The 16,169-nt window shown below is 39.2% G+C and overlaps 1 protein-coding gene across 9 annotated transcripts in view; it reads right to left on the bottom strand.

Annotated features, from left to right (window-relative positions):
- Window positions 1-8,262: 8,262 nt before the first annotated feature.
- The window catches only part of CFLAR (CASP8 and FADD like apoptosis regulator), a 66,869-nt gene continuing 58,962 nt past the window's right edge, over window positions 8,263-16,169 (bottom strand). For all 9 annotated transcript variants that reach the window (XM_066346130.1, XM_066346129.1, XM_066346136.1 and 6 more), the window contains one exon: window positions 8,263-16,083. In XM_066346130.1, the coding sequence (XP_066202227.1) occupies window positions 15,945-16,083 (139 nt within the window). In that variant the 3' untranslated portion in view covers window positions 8,263-15,944. The remainder of the gene's footprint in view (window positions 16,084-16,169) is intronic.

The following is a 16,169-nucleotide window of genomic DNA, read 5'->3' as shown; positions in this document are numbered from 1 at the left end:
TATATATGGTGTCAGATGGGTACAAAATTTATTAGGATGATCACTTAATAAGTTATATAATGTCTGCCTGACCAGGTGGTGGCACAGTGGATAGAGCATTGACCTGGGATGCTGAGGACCCAGGTTCAAAACCTTGAGGTCACCAGCTTGAGTGTGCAGTTGCTCGCTTGAGCATGGGACCATGGACATGACTCCATGGTCACTGGCTTGAACCCAAGGTCACTGGCTTGAGCAAGGGGTCACTAGCTCAGCTGGAGCCCCCCAGTCAAGGCACATATGAGAACATAATCAATAAACAACTAAAGTGCTGCAATTGCAAGTTGATGCTTCTTATCTGTCTCCCTTCCTGTTTGTTCCTGTCTCTCTCTCCCTCACACACACACAAAATAAAAAATAAAATAAAATAAAATAAAATAAATAAGTTATATAATGTTTAATCACTGGGGTGTATACTGGAAACTAATATAATATTGAATGTCAAATAATTGAAAAATAAATTTAAATTTTTAAGAAAAAAAAGGAAAAATAAATATAACTAGGTTCTTAAATACAAAATAGTATAAATATTTTTTAAATCCAAAAGCTAGGTTTTTGATGAAGATTTAGAGACTTTCTGGTTCCATGCACAATAATTATCGCTATGCTTCTTGCATGTAAAGATGAAAAAAATGGCTAAAATGGTAAATTTTGTATTATGTATATTTTAGCACAATTAGGAGGGGGGAAAAAAAGACAGACAAATGCTCAGTCTGGATCTTCTATTTAGTTGTTCAACTATTTATTCCTTGGGCCATATCAGAGAGCAATTTGATGAAACTGTCCCTTCTCACCCTATTCACAAATACAGTAAGTTTTTCTATTTTATTAGCAGGCTCTCTTATCTGTAAAGCACTGAATTGATCACAATTATAAATAGAAAGTGAATAAAACAGTTTCTACCTTCTATAAAATAACTATGACTACTACTACCATTTCTTGATCTCTTCTTTTCTGATGAACTTTCTGAAGTCAGCACTATTGTCCACATTCAATAGATGAGAAAATTAAAGTTCAGAAAGGCAAAATATCTTGCCAGCATCCCAAAGCTAGGGAAAGGTGGGAATTCAGGATTCAAACCTAGGTCTTTCTGATTCCCGGTACCATTCTCTTGATGCCAAAGCTATTGTCCTGGCAATATAATGTAATATCTGTACTACTGGGGAGAGGGATGCTGCAAAGGAGCTTCACCTAAGTGCCACAGGAGACCCAAGGAGTAAGCCATGAATGCAGATGGGGATGACTTGGAGGAGGATGTACGCTGCTCACAGAAATGAGGGGATATTCTATAGCTTCATATTCAAAATATGCCCTCATTTTGAGCTAAGCCTGGAGGGTAGAGGTAGAGCAGAGACTCCTAAAGTAAACTTAAACTTTTATCCAAATACTCCTGGTACTCAGGGAAACACTTGAACCCAGCTACAGAGGTAAGATTGTGTGCCACGTGATTTGTATTCAGCATTTCATCCTTCCTTCCATTTAGAACATAATTACTGGGGGCATACTGATGATGTATTGATGGTAGTGGAAAGAGTACAGTAAACGTTTCTTATAGCCTCTTTCCTGACTGAGTGCGCATGAAGAGCGAATCAAAACCCTAGTAGCCTCGCCCAACTAGGTGGTGTTTTTGTTTTGTTTGTTTGTTTATTTTGTGTTTTAGATTCAAAGTGCAATGGACAGAGCATCACCTTGAGACATTGAGGACCCAGGTACGAAACCCTGAGGTCACTGGCTTAAGCACAGGCTCACCAGCTTGAGTGCGGGGTCATTGGCTTGAGCGTGAGTTCATAGACATGACTCTATGGTCACTGGCTTGACCCCAACCAAGGTTGCTGGTTTGAGCAAAGGGTCACTGGCTCAGCTGGAGCCCCCTGGTTAAAGGCATATATGAGAAAGCAATCAATGAACAACTAAAGTGCCACAACTATGAGGTGATGCATCTTATCTCTCTCCTTTCCTGTCAGTCTCTGTTCAAAAAAAAAAAACACAAAACAAAACAACAAAAAAAAGAAAACCTTTATAGCTTCTTACAGTGATAGAAGTCAACTAATGCCTTCATGACAAAAGGAAAATACTAGATTATTTCTCTTTAGTTCTGCCTTGGGAGAGGATGGTGGTGGCAGAAATGGGCTTTCTTTTATATCCAGGCTCTGGTCCAAATTTCCCACCCTTAAAGTATATAAAGGAAGACACATGGCAATTCAACTTCCCAGGCTTTCTCCCAGTTTTAGCTCCCTCTGTTCCAGACAGTAGACTTTCTTAGAAGTGCTGAAAAAATGAAAATTATTGAAATAAATATTATTGCACATTTACTTCAAAAAAACAATAGACCAGACAACTTGACCCCAACACTTATATGTTAAACTTTTAGAAGGTCTGGAGGAAGCTTTTTTTGGAACTCATTTACCCCGATTCTTCTGAAATCTAACTCTAGCTAAATGACCTTATGGTTGCAAATAGACAGGCAGGGTATTCTTTCTTATTACATTCTTTTTTTTTTTTTTAACTGAGGGGTGGGAAGGCAGAGACAGATTCTCGCATACTCCACTGTAATCCACACAACAAGCCCCCTACCAGGCAATGCTCTGCCCACCTGGGCTGTTGCTCTGTTGCTTAGCAACCAAGCTATTTTAGCACCTGAGGTGAGGCCATGGAGCCATCCTCAGCACCTGGGGACAACTTTGCTCAAACCATTTGAGCCATGGCTGTGGGAGGAGAAGAGAGAGAGATAGAGGGAAGGTAGGGGTGGAGAAGCAGATGGTCATTTCTCCTGTGTGCCCTGACTGGGAATCAAACTCAGAACTTCCACACGCTGGGCCGATGCTCTACAGCTGAGCCAACCTGCCAGGGCCCTTATTACATTCTTAGTCATTTTATTCATGCCTATTTTTATCTGGAGTCCACAGACTAAAGTCACATTCTGAGGTTGAAACTTTCAAATGACCTTAGTTCCAACATGGCTTTCCTCAGTTTAATCAGTAGCTTTTATAGCACTCTGTACCTAGTTTTATAACTTTAAGCAATCATATTCAAATTCAAAGGAACCTAGAGAAAGTCATGTTAAGATATTCTCCACTCCTCTGAAAATTGTTTTTCTTTAAAGATTTTATTTTTATTCATTTTAGAGAGGGAAGACAGAGAGAGAGAGAGAGAGAGAGAGAGAGAGAGAAGGGAGAGGAGCAGGAAGCATCAACTACCATATGTGTCTTGACCAAGCAAGCCTAGGGTACTGAGGCAACCTCAGTATTCCAGGTCAATGCTTTATTCACTGTGCCACCCCAGGTAAGGCTAAAAATTCTTAATGGGACTTTTAGAACTTCCCCTCAAAAATAGGAAAAGCAACATGCAAAAAGATACCAGTCTAAGGATAAGGGACTCCTCCCACCACGTGACTATGACTATTACTGTCACAGAACCCATTATACTACTACTTCCTGAGTTCATGAAGGATGAAGGTCTGTGGACTCCTGTGGGGATTGAGGGAAGTTGGCTATTTCAGTTCTTAGTGCCCAAAAATAAATGGGCTAGAGTTCACAGATTTCAGGGTAAGGATGAAAGAATTGATCTAGACATCTGTAGAGGAAGCAAAACAAGCAGCAAATATTTCAAAGGAAAAATAAGAAGTAAATGGTAAGTTCAATAAATAAGTCTGAAATCTGAAGAGATGACAATGTAAAAATTTAAAACAAAATTTGGAAATCAAAGTGAAAAGACAACCTACAGAATGGAAGAAAATATTTGCAAATCTTACATCTGATAAGAGACTAGAATCCAGAATATATAAAGAATATTTACAACTGAATAATATGATAAAAAAGCAAGCAATTAAAAATGGAAAAGTATTTGAGCAGATGTTTCTATAAGGAAGATACACACATGGCCAATGTTTACGCGAAGAGATGCTCAACATCATTAGTTGTTAGAGATTGCATATCAAAACCACAATGAAATACCACTTCATACCCAGTAGGATGGTTATAATTAAAAAGATGAACAGTAATAAGTGTTGGCAAGAATGTGGAGAAATTGGAACTGTCATACATTGCTGGTGGAAATGTAAAGTAGTGCAGTCACTTGGGAAAACTGTTAATTCTCAAAAAGTTAAGCATAGTCTGACCAGGTGGTGGCACAGTGGATAAAGCATTGGCCTGGGAAACTGAGGACCCAGGTTCGAAACCCCAAGGTTACTGGCTTGAGCCTAGGCTCACCAGCTTGAGCGCAAGTTCATTGACTTGAGTGTGAGATCATAGACATGACCCCATAGTTGCTGGCTTGAACCCAAAGGTCACTGGCTTGAAGTTCAAGGTCACTGACTTGAGCCCAAGGTCGCTGGCTTAAGCCCAAGATTGCTGGCTTGAGCAAGGGCTAAAGCCCCCCATCAAGGCACATATGAGAAAGCAATCAATGAACAGCTAAGGTGTCGCAACTACGAGTTGATGCTTCTCATCTGTCCCTGTCTGTCTGTCTGTCTGTCTCTCTCTCTTTATTTCTCTCTCTCTCCCCACTTGGCTAAAAAAAAAAAAAAAAAAAAAAAAAGCCCTGGCTGGTTGGCTCAGTGGTAGAGTGTCGGCCTGGCGTGCAGAAGTCCCAGGTTCGATTCCCAGCCAGGGCACACAGGAGAAGAGCCCATCTGCTTCTCCACTCCTCCCCCTCTCCTTCCTCTCTGTCTCTCTCTTCCCCTCCCACAGCGAGGCTCCATTGGAGCAAAGATGGCCTGGGCGCTGGGGATGGCTCCTTGGCCTCTGCCCCAGGCGCTAGAGTGGCTCTGGTCGCAACAGAGCGACGCCCCGGAGGGGCAGAGCATCGCCTCCTGGTGGGCAGAGCGTTGCCCCCTGGTGGGCGTGCCGGGTGGATCCCGGTCAGGCGCATGCGGGAGTCTGTCTGTCTATCCCCGTTTCCAGCTTCGGGGGAAAAAAAAAAAAGTTAAGCATACAGCTAGTGTATGACCCAGCAATTCCACTCCTACATATATACCGAAGAGAATTGAAACCATATATCCATACAAAACTTATATATTAATACTCACAGTAGCATCATTTATAATAACCAAAAAAGTGGAAACAATTTAAACTTCTATCAATGAATAGATAAACAAAATGTTGGTATATCCACACACTAGAATATTATTCAGCCATAAAATGAAATGAAATACTGATATATTCTACAACATAAAACTTTATACTAAGAGAAAGAAGTCAGACACTTAAAATCATATGTTGTATGATTTATTTATATGAAATATTTAGAATAGGCAGATATGTAAAGACTGAAATTGGATTAGTGGTTGCTAGGGGCTGGTTGCTGGGGAGGGAGGAACAGAGAATGATGACTAATAGGTATGGAGTTTCTTTTAAGGTCAAAGGAAATATTTTGAAATTAGATTGTGGTGATAATTGCACAACTGTAAATATATTGAGAACCACAGAATTGTACATTTTAAAAGAATGATTTTTTTGATATGTGAATTACATTACAATGAGAAAAAAAATTATCTAGGATATATCACAACCTTGTGATAGCTAATTTTATGTGTCAACTTGATGGCTAAGGGATACCCAGAGAGCCAGTAAGCATTGTTTCTGGGAATGTCTGCGATGGTGTTTCAGAAGAGATTAGCATATTCAATCAGTATTAGACTTTTTTGTAAAGAAAATCTGCTCTCACCAGGGCAGGTGGGCAACATCTAATATATGAAGAGTCCAACAATAAGGAGGAAGGGGTAAATTCTCTCTCTCTCTCTCTCTCTCTTCTTCAAAAGGATGTTTATCTTCTCCTACCCTCAGATATTGGAGTTCTTGGTCCTCTGGGATTTTGGATTTAAGGACTTACAACAGCAACCTCCCCTACTCCTCACTCCATTCTTCACCCCAGCCACAATCTTATTGTATATGCACTGGAGGACTTTGGTAGGTTTTTGTTTGTTGTTTGTTTGTTTTTGAGAAACAGAGAAGAGAGAAACATCAACTTATAGTTGCATCACTTTAGTTGTCCATTGATTGCCTCTCATACATACCTTGACTGGCGTGCTCAGGGTAGGCCAGTGACCCCTTGCTCAAGCCAGCAACTTTGGGCTAAAGCCAGTGACCATGGGATCATATCGATGACCCCACACTCAAACTAATGACCTGCAACTCAAGCTAGTGAGCTGGTGTTCAAGTCAGATGAGCCAACGTTCAAGCTGGTGACCTTGGGGTTTCAAACCTGGGAACTCAGCATCCCAGGTCGATGCTCTATCTACTGCTCCACCACTGGTCAGGCAGAAAGTTTTAAGGAAGGAAATGACAAAGCTGCATTTAGGAAGATTTTGGGTTGCTATGTATAAAATAATCATAGGATTGAGAGGCTAAAGGCAAGATCAGTGAGAAAGCTATTGTTATAAGTTCAGTGAAGAGGGCCCCTATGCTCATTGTAGTATTATTTACAATAGCCAAGACATGGGAAAAAACCTAAGTGCCCACCAATGGGTGAATAGACAAGGAAGATGTGGTATATATCTCAATGAAGAGGTAATGAAGGCAAGGGAAGTTTACTGATGAAGATATGTGGAAAAAATATTATAGATACAAAACCAACTTGATTTGGAAAAACTGGATGTAGAAATACAAGAAAAGGTGGACCAGGGTGAAATGATGTACTTAGATGCTGTTAACTGAAATTGGAGACAGACAGAAGAATGTATTTGAAGAGAGTTTTTAAAAAAACATTTGGAATATATTGAGTTTGCAGTGCCAGAGGGAAAATCAAGTGGAAACATCTGCCAAGAAGGTACAGAGTGAAATTGGAACTTAAAGAAAAAAGTCTAGGCTAGAAAGATTCATCTTATTAGAGGCATAGCAGTAGTAATTTAAGCTATGAAGTTGTCAAAAGTGAAAATAAATAAAGAGAGAACACAAAGGAGTGATCTTTGAAGATATCCAAATTTAGAGACCAGGAAGACAAAGATACCAGGAGGATTTGGCCAGAGAAGTCCTTGATAGAACTTACATAGTGAAATACCCTGGAGAAGTAGAAAGGGGACAATAACCCCATACAATCCAAGAACCCCGGGTTTGGTAATTAAGGTCAATGACATCCTTGGATCTTACAGATTGTGTAGAGTGATTAAGGTGAAGTACAGAGCGCAGGGAAGTATGAAGTAAATGGGGAACGCAAAAAATGTAGGAAGTAGACACTAGTCTAAAATTTACAAAGACAGTGATTTAAAAGAGAGGGACTTTATATGATGGGAGAGTCAGAGCTTGGTTTTAGACTAAAGGATCAAAGACAAAGGGAGAGATTAAAGATACAAAACAGTTTAAATAATGCTCAGTCTTGAAAAAGAAAGGGAGCCAGAAGAGGGACTAAGAAGAGAATGGGATTCCTGGGTCTGTGGTAGGAAGTCTACTAAATAAGGGGGGAGGACAATGTTTCTTGTATCATCATTTAAACAGTGAAAAACTGAATGACTTAAATATCATACAGAGACATATAGATATAGACATGACCACATAAATGAAAAAACAGAGAAGTGTTAAAATAGTATGCTACTTACTTTTTTTTTTTTGTAACAAAAATACAGAGTCAGAAAAAGGGACAGATAGGAAGAGAGATGAGAAGCATCAATTCTCTGTAGCAGCACCTTAGCTGTTCATTGACTGCTTTCTCATATATGTCTTGACTGGGGGGCTCTAGCAGAGCGAGTGACCCCTTGTTCAAGCCAGCAGCCTTAGGCTCAAGTCAACAACCTTGGGCTTCAAGCCAGCAACCTTTGGGATCAAGTCCACGACCATGGGGTCATGCCTATGATCCCACACTTCAGCCAGCAACCCCCACGCTCAAGCTGGTGGGCCCATACTCAAGCCAGATGAGCGCATGCTCAAGCTGGTGACCTCAGGGTTTCGAACCTGGGTCCTCTGTGTCCCAGTTCAATGCTCTATCTACTGCACCACCGCCTGGTCAGGCTGCCATTTATCTTTTAAATAAAGATGTTGTGTTTATGTACACTAGAGACTAGACCATTTTTACAATAAGTGATTTTTATTTTATTTTTTAAAGTTACAATAGCAGGGCACAAAGAAAACCAGTTAGAAGGTGATGGAAGACAATTGGACTTTGGGTGATGGGAATGCAGCATAATCAAATGTCAAAATAACCTAGAGATGTTTTCTTTGAACATATGTACCCTGATTTATCAATGTTAACCCATTAAAATTAATTAAAAAATTAAAAAAGTTACAATAGCATGTGTTTTGTACAAATGAAACATAAGTGGTTTTATTCAGAATTTGGTACATCAAAACTTAATATAGTCACAGTGATATACCAGTGAAATAACAGACAAAAGGATCAATGGGACACATAGAGAACCCCAAAATAGATTCATATACATATAACAATCAGCTGTTTGGCAAAGGAACAAAGACAATTTTATATATATATTTATACATATTATGTAAAAAATATATATTTGTTGTATTTCTTTTTGGAGTTAAACACAGACTTACCATGCACTTTAGCAATTACTTTTCTTGTTATTTACCCAAATGACTTGAACACACATCTACACAAAAAACCAACACATAAAGAGCAGCTTTATTTATAATGCCAAAAGTTAAAATAACCAAAATATCTCAGTAAGCAAATGAACACTCTGTATAATGGAGTATTATTCAGTTATTTAATATCAGCTTGCTCACATTTTTTACCTGTACAGTCAGAAGAAATAATAACAAGGACAATAATACCTACTCCATGCGTTGTTCTGGGGATTAAATGAGGTAATGCATGTAAAATGAGCTAACAGATTGATGTAAATTCTTAAGGTTTGTATATATAATTTTGAAAGTTACACAAGTTTCCAGCCAGTAGACATCTCATTCTAACCATGTCTATTACTAAACACTAGGTTAATTCTCAATTTGAAGCTGTTAATAAGGTTTGAAACATTTTAGTACATTTATCTTTTTTATATTTAGGACTACTACTTAAAGTACTATATATTAAGACTCTTTAACCTGGGTTGTAGGTGCATGAATATTCATTGTATTGTCATCTAAATATAATTCTCTTGAGTATGACTAAAATATTTCATTAAAAACTATACTCAATGAAAAATAAGATAAGCATTTAGTAATCAAATGCTTGTATACAACAGTGTCAAGGGGTCATAAATTCCACCATTAAAGTAAGAAAAATAACTTACCTGATAATTGACTAAAAGACAAAAATGGGAACCTTTAAGGCTCCTAACATTTTAACCACAGCAGCCCCCGACTTCCACCTCACCATCTCTCACATTCTTTCCACTCCAGTTAAGTTACACTCAATATTCTCAGAACAGTTCTGCATATCTCCTTTCTGTTCCTTTGCTCGATTTGTTTCCCTCTGGCAACACATTCTCTTCTCCAGTTCAACCTGCCAAAATCCCACCAACTTTTTTAAGGTTTGGTTCAACATTTTCAAAATAATTCCTCTATATAGTGTAGTATAATAATAATAACGATGTTCACATGGCCTCACCAAAGCAGTCATAAAAACCCTTTCATTGAATATGATCATAAAGGCTTTTTCATTTCATCCTCAGAACAATTCTGTAAAATAAACAAGGCTTTAATCTGATCCTGGAATCACAATCCCTTTTTACTCCACCCCATACTCCTTGCAGGTGAGCAAAACACACCAGCAAACACAGCATTCTTCTCTGGCTCTGGGAATTGACTGATGGATGGTGGTAACAAAAACAATGTAATGAAAGACCAAAAAAAGTGACAAAGGTAAAGAAACACAGCACAGTATAATTTAATAAACGATTGTTTAAAAATCAGAGGGAAGGGAAGAAAAGACACTGATTTGCTAAGCTCTGTATTTTTATATCAACTTTTTTTTAAGATTTTATTTATTCATTATAGAGAGGGGAGAGAGAGAGAGAGAGAGAGAGAGAGAGAGAGAAAGAGAGAAAGGGGGAGGAGCAGGAAGCATCAACTCCCACAGGTACCCTGACCAGGCAAGCCCGGGGTTCTGAACCGGCAACCTCAGCATTTCCAGGTTGATGCTTTATCCACTGCGCCACCACAGGTCAGGCAAGCTCTGTATTTTTAACATGTTAGGCTGATGGGATAAGACAAGATATGTGGGCATGCCACCTTTCTTCGGGAGAGTATGGAGCTGGAAAGGCAAGGTGATGACTCCCACAAACAGCAGAGAGGAGTATGATGCCTTCCCTAGAATGCATGCCACACACTTTCGATGTTTGTTCTAATTTCTAAAGAACACCAGATCATAAGGCTGGTCGTTAACATTCTAGACCTGGCACTACCACTGATTTTCTTTGAGGTTTGGGAACAAGTCACTTAAAAGCTGTGTGCCTCAGTTTCTTCCATCCTAAAACGAATGTTCTCCTTCTTTTGGCATATATTCTGGTTGATGACTCCACAGGGAAGCTCCATGCCTGACTTTTTCCTTACCAGCTTTTAGAGATCATGTGCCTCAGAAGAGCTGAACCACTCCCCAGTCCCACAAGACTGAATCTCATCATTAACCTTAGAGAATTAGAAGGTAAATATGAAAATTAATAGGAATATAAATTAAAATAATCAAAGAAGGTGAAGGGATTAGCCAGATTATATATATATATATAACATATAGATACAGAAAATAGGGTAGCAATTCTCAGGGGGAAAGGAGGGATGGAGGTAGGAGGAGGGGGGACAAAGGAGGTGAAATGGGGCTAAAAAGAGACTTTCTTTGCATGGAGCATGGGGGGCATGATGTGGTGTGCAGATGGTGCTATATTACGCGGGACACGTGAAACCACGCCAACACAATAAATTAAAAGTAAAAAGTGTTAAAAAAGAAATGTCTAAATAAGCTGTACAAATACTTTTGTAAAGAAGTCTGCTATATACCTGAAACTAATACAAAATAGCATAGAATATAATCTGTAATTGAAAAATAAAAAAAATAAAGCTAATAGTCAAATAATATATATATAAACTTAAGAAAAAAGAAGTATGCTGATAAGTTTTATAATTACTGTAAGATTGTTTGCCTATTTTTTAATGTGTTTAAAACAAGAAAATCAAATACATTAGACTTATGGTTTCAGTTGAATGTTTAATGACCTTTATTATTGATATTTATTATATACAGAAATTTAATTTGTTAAATGTAAGTAGTTTTTTCTTAAAACTTTTAAATTTTATATATTATATAGGACTCAGGTATACAATGTAATGAATTTTTTTTTTCTTGTGATGAGAACTTTTAAAACCTATATACTTAGTAATTTTCAAATATGTTGTGCAGTATTGCCATGACCCAGCACAGCTAGTAATTCCAGGTCCTGAGTGAGAATGATGCAGAATGCAGAAAATAGACTTAAAGAGAAATAGGATGGGATCCAGAGGCTTCTGAAAGCTGATGGTAAGAACAGAGCAAAACAGCCCTCGGTTTGCTTTATTATATAGCCTTACGCAAATAAGGAAGTCTCCAATACAAAGTCACACATCTCCAAGGCAACCCAAGAATTCTCCAAAGTGCAGAAACCCTCCACCCTGCATAACTGAAATCAATCAACATCAGAACAAACAAGGGGTGAGAGGAAGGGCATGTAAATTGCTCCTAGCAACTTAAGCAAGCAAGTGAAGTGGGGAGATGGGATGAGTGCAAATACTCAGCTTCTTGGCCAATATAGAGGTGTTGGTGGAAGAACTTAGCCTTTTGCTAAGCCTCAAACTGCAGTCTCCCACACAGTATAATTTTTTATCCTCAATAGTATATAAAATATATATAAAGAACTAAAAGATTATATAAATAGTATGTTTTTGTTTTATGCTTGCAATTTTTTTGCAAGTTAAAGAAAATTACATACAATTTACATTGAATTTTACAATGAATTGCATAATGAATTTTTTTGTTTTTTAGGTGAGAGGAGGGGAGATAGTGAGACAGACTCCAGTATGCACCCCAACTGGGATTGACCAGGATTTGCCTGGCAACATCATCTTGGGCCAGTGTTCAATTACCAAGCTATTTTTAGCACCTGAGGTCAATACTCTGACCAACCAAGCTGTCCTCAGTGCCCAGGGCCAGGTATGAACCAATTGTAAGCCACTGACTGTAGGAGGGGAAGAAGAAGAGAGGGGGAGCAGGAGGGGGACAGAAGCAGGTGGTTGCTTCTCCTATGTACCCTGTATACCCTGTCTGGGAATTGAACCTGGAATGTTAATATGCCAGGCGGAGGTTCTATCCACTGAACCACCAGCCAGGGCCCACATGAATTTTATACATTTAATTTTCAGGCAATTTTACTTGTAGAAGTAATAGTAGTTCCATCTTGAAAGTGAGAATGATGAAGATGCTTAAAATAGCAACAATAATGAAAACTTAACCCTTTGAGTAGTGAGTTTTTTGCTAATCCTTTGAGTGAGGACATACATGAACATTCATACTACTCAAAGGGTTAAATTTTTTTTTGTGACAGAGACAAAGAGAGGGTCAGAGAGGGACAGACAGACAGGAAGAGAGAGAGATGAGAAGCATCAATTCTTCACTGCAGCACTTAAGTTGTTCATTGATTGCTTTCTGATATGTGTTTTGGCAGGGGGGAGGAGGGAGAGGCTACAGCAGAGCGAGTGACCCATTGCTCAAGCGAGCAACCTTGGGCTTCAAGCCAGCAATCTTTAGGCTCAAGCCAGCAACCATGGGGTCATGTCTATGATCCCACACTTAAATTAGTGACCCCATGCTCAAGCTGGTGAGCCTGTACTCAAGCCAGATGAGTCCGCGCTCAAGCCAGCAATCTCGGGTTTCAAACCTGGGTCCTCTGCATCCCAGCCCAATGTTCTCTCCACTGCGCTGCCGCCTGGTCAGGCTTTAAGTGATATTTTAAGCAATAGTCTCCCTTTACATAATTTCATCAAATTTGAGAAAGAAAAGTACAACTAATAAGCTGTAAAATGTCATGTGAGCTCTTAGATAAACAAACAAGGGAGTTGATGCTTCCTGCTCCTCCACCCCTTTTCTCTCTCTTTCTTTCCCTCTCTCTCCCCTACCCTTCTCTAAAGTAAATACATTTTTAAAACTTAAAATAAAAGATAAAATACAAAATAAAAGCATAAGCATATAAAACTCATTTTATAAGGTTGAGTGCGTGCATATTTGAAGACCTCTATCAAATGCACCAGAGTGCTGGCCCATGACAAGCGCTGGGAGGGAGAAAGGTACAGATCAGGGTGGAAGGGGGAAAGGAAAACCACGAGAGTGAAAATGAGGCATATCATGAGCTGATGATAGTGTGCTGTGCACTAAAGAATAGTGAACAACTCGCATCTAAAACTCTTTTAAAAAATTAAAAGTCAAAACATAACAGTCCAGGAAGAACCTACAGCTCACTGCCTAGAAGTGAGTTCAGATGGAGGGGCTTTGCCACAGTTATGGACTAAATGTACGCATCTACCTGTAAAGTCATAGGTTGAAATCCTGCCCCCCAATGTGATGGTATTAAGAAGTGGGTTCTCTGGGAGGTAATTAGAGAGCTTACTCCCTCTCTCTCTGCTCTTTATCATGTGAGGACATGGAGAAGATGACCATTTGCAAATCTGGAAGCAGTCCTTCACCAGATACCAAACCTGCAGGTACCTTTACCTTGAACTTCCCAGTCTCTAGAACTGTGAGATATAAATGTTTAAGTCACCCAGTCTGTGGTACTTCGTTATAGCAGCTCTAGCCAACTAAGACAGTCACCTCATCTTATATCCAGATCTTATATACAGAGATAAATTTGCAGGACAGTACACAAAATTTGGTTAACTGTTGTTGGTTCTGGTAGGTTAGGTTGTTAAGTGTTTGTTATGTTCTGATTTTATTGTTTTGTATTTTGATTTTACTTTTCTATATGGAGAATGGACACCCACAGGCTTGTTAGTTCACTTTGTTCATTAGTTCTGGCTTTTTTCAGTTATTATAATGCTCTCCACTCCATCCATGCTGTCACAAAGGTTAAGATTTCCTTCTTTATATGACTGACTAGTACTTCATTGTGTAAATGTATAACAGCTTTTTTCCCCATTGATTTGAGGGAAAAAGAGAGAAAGGGTGAGAGAGAGAAAGAAGTATCAACTAGTTGTTTCACTTAGTTGTTCCATTTAGTTGTACACTCATTGATTGCTTCTCATTTGTGCCTGACCAGTGATCAAACCTGTGACCTCTGCGTGCTAGGATGATGTTCTGTCCACTGAGCCACCAGGCCAAGGATATACTACAACTTTCTTTTTCTTAAAGTTTTTAAATTTTATATTTAAATAATACATATATATATATACATATATATATATATATATATATAGAGAGAGAGAGAGAGAGAGAGAGAGAGAGATACAGTAATGGAGAGAGAGGGTGAGAAGCATCAACTCATGTTTGCTTTCCCTTTAGTTGTACACTGAGCTTCTTGTACATGCCTTGACCAAGGTCAACCCAGTGTTCCCTTGCTAAAGCCAGAGACCTTGGGCTTTTCATGCCAGCAACCTTTGGGCTCAAGCTGGTGAGCTTTGGGATCATGTGGACCATCTCCTGCTCAAGCCAGTGACCCTTAGTTGATGAGCCCACGCTCAAAGCCAGCGACCTCGAGGTTTCAAACCCATAACCTTAGCATTCTGGGTCAATACTTTATCCGTTGCAGTCAGCTCATACCACAGCTTTCTTTATCCACACAGCTACTGATAGACAATTGGGCTGCTTTCAAATATTGTCTATTGTAAATAACATTGCAACATAAGATACATATATTCTTTTGAATTAGTGTTTCAGCTTTCTTCAGAACATTTACAGAAGTGAAATTGTCTCATAAGGCAATTCCATTTAAATTTTAGAGAAAACTTTATACTATTTTCTATAGTGGCTGCAACAGTCTGCATTCCCACTAACATACTCACCAATACTTGTTTGTTGATTTATTGGTGATCTATCATCAATAGAATGGCGTGAGATGATTATCTTACTGTGGCTTTAATTTGCATTTATCTGATAATAAGTGACATTAAATATCTTTTCAGGTTTCCTCTATTGCTTCTAGGCCTTTTGATTAGGATCAAGTGCATATGTCTTCTCCAAAGGGGACATACAGCTAGATGGCCAGTAGACATATTGTGGCAAACAGGCTGCAAGATGACAAAGTCCTTGCAGTTTAGATTTGTGGGGGACAGAGGTGTTGGAGACTGGCAGTAAGCTGACAGTCCTTGCTGCCCATTCCCCACCTCACTTGCTTGATTAGGTTTCTAGAGGCTGTGGGAGACTGTAAACTGACCAAGATCCTTGCAGTTTAAGGATTAAGCCAAAGGCTAGGCTCTTCCCCACATCCTCTATGTTAGCTGAGAACGTGATTGTTTCTACTCATCCCATCTCCCCTGTCCCCCATGTATGTCCCTTGAAAAGACTGGAGGCAGTTTTCTTTTTATCCTTTGTTTTGTGAAGTTAAAATGTTATGCCCGGTGGAGGGTTTCCTTGGGCTCTTGGGAGAATTCTTGGTTTGCCTCAGAAATGAGACTTTGTATCAGAGATCTTTTTGTTTTTCAAATGGCTTTGCCCTCTGCAGGATAAATAAAGTGTTTTGGGGGTACAGGCTTGCTCTTGTAGGTCATCAGTTTACAGGAGGCCTCCCAATCCCAACTGTTTTCTTTCTGTGTTTATTTTCTAATCCTCCACAGTTCCTACTTGAGACTTGCAGAATTAGGAGTTGTGTTGGCGCACAACATATGGTTGATTCTTGTGTATGTGCCTTGATCAGGAATCAAATTCACAACCTTGGTGCATCAGGACGATGCTCCAATTGAGCTATTCAGTCAGAGTTTTTAAAGTTTCAAATCTATTTTTCTTCGCAAGACTGAGCAGGGAAACAATATTAACAATATTAGTAAAAGCAATAGTCCCTCCTGTCAAGCAGGGGAAAGAATGATTTCCTTTATCAGAGTATGTTGCAGACAGACGTAGTACTTCTCCTTATCAGACACTCTGCTGTTCCAGTCGTACACACTGGCATTCAGTTCAGTGTGGAGTTCCAGAAGTGGCCGTTTTCTAGAGGGAAGGAGAAAGGCAATAATTAATGCCATTCAAATCCTGAAAAGGAGATAGGCTGTCATAAGGGTAAAATGAGCCAACAA

This window comes from Saccopteryx leptura, chromosome 7, assembly GCF_036850995.1.
Source record: "Saccopteryx leptura isolate mSacLep1 chromosome 7, mSacLep1_pri_phased_curated, whole genome shotgun sequence".
NCBI classification, from domain to species: domain Eukaryota; kingdom Metazoa; phylum Chordata; class Mammalia; order Chiroptera; family Emballonuridae; genus Saccopteryx; species Saccopteryx leptura.
Note: the sequence above shows the minus strand (reverse complement) of the source record. Positions and strands in the feature narration are given on the sequence as shown.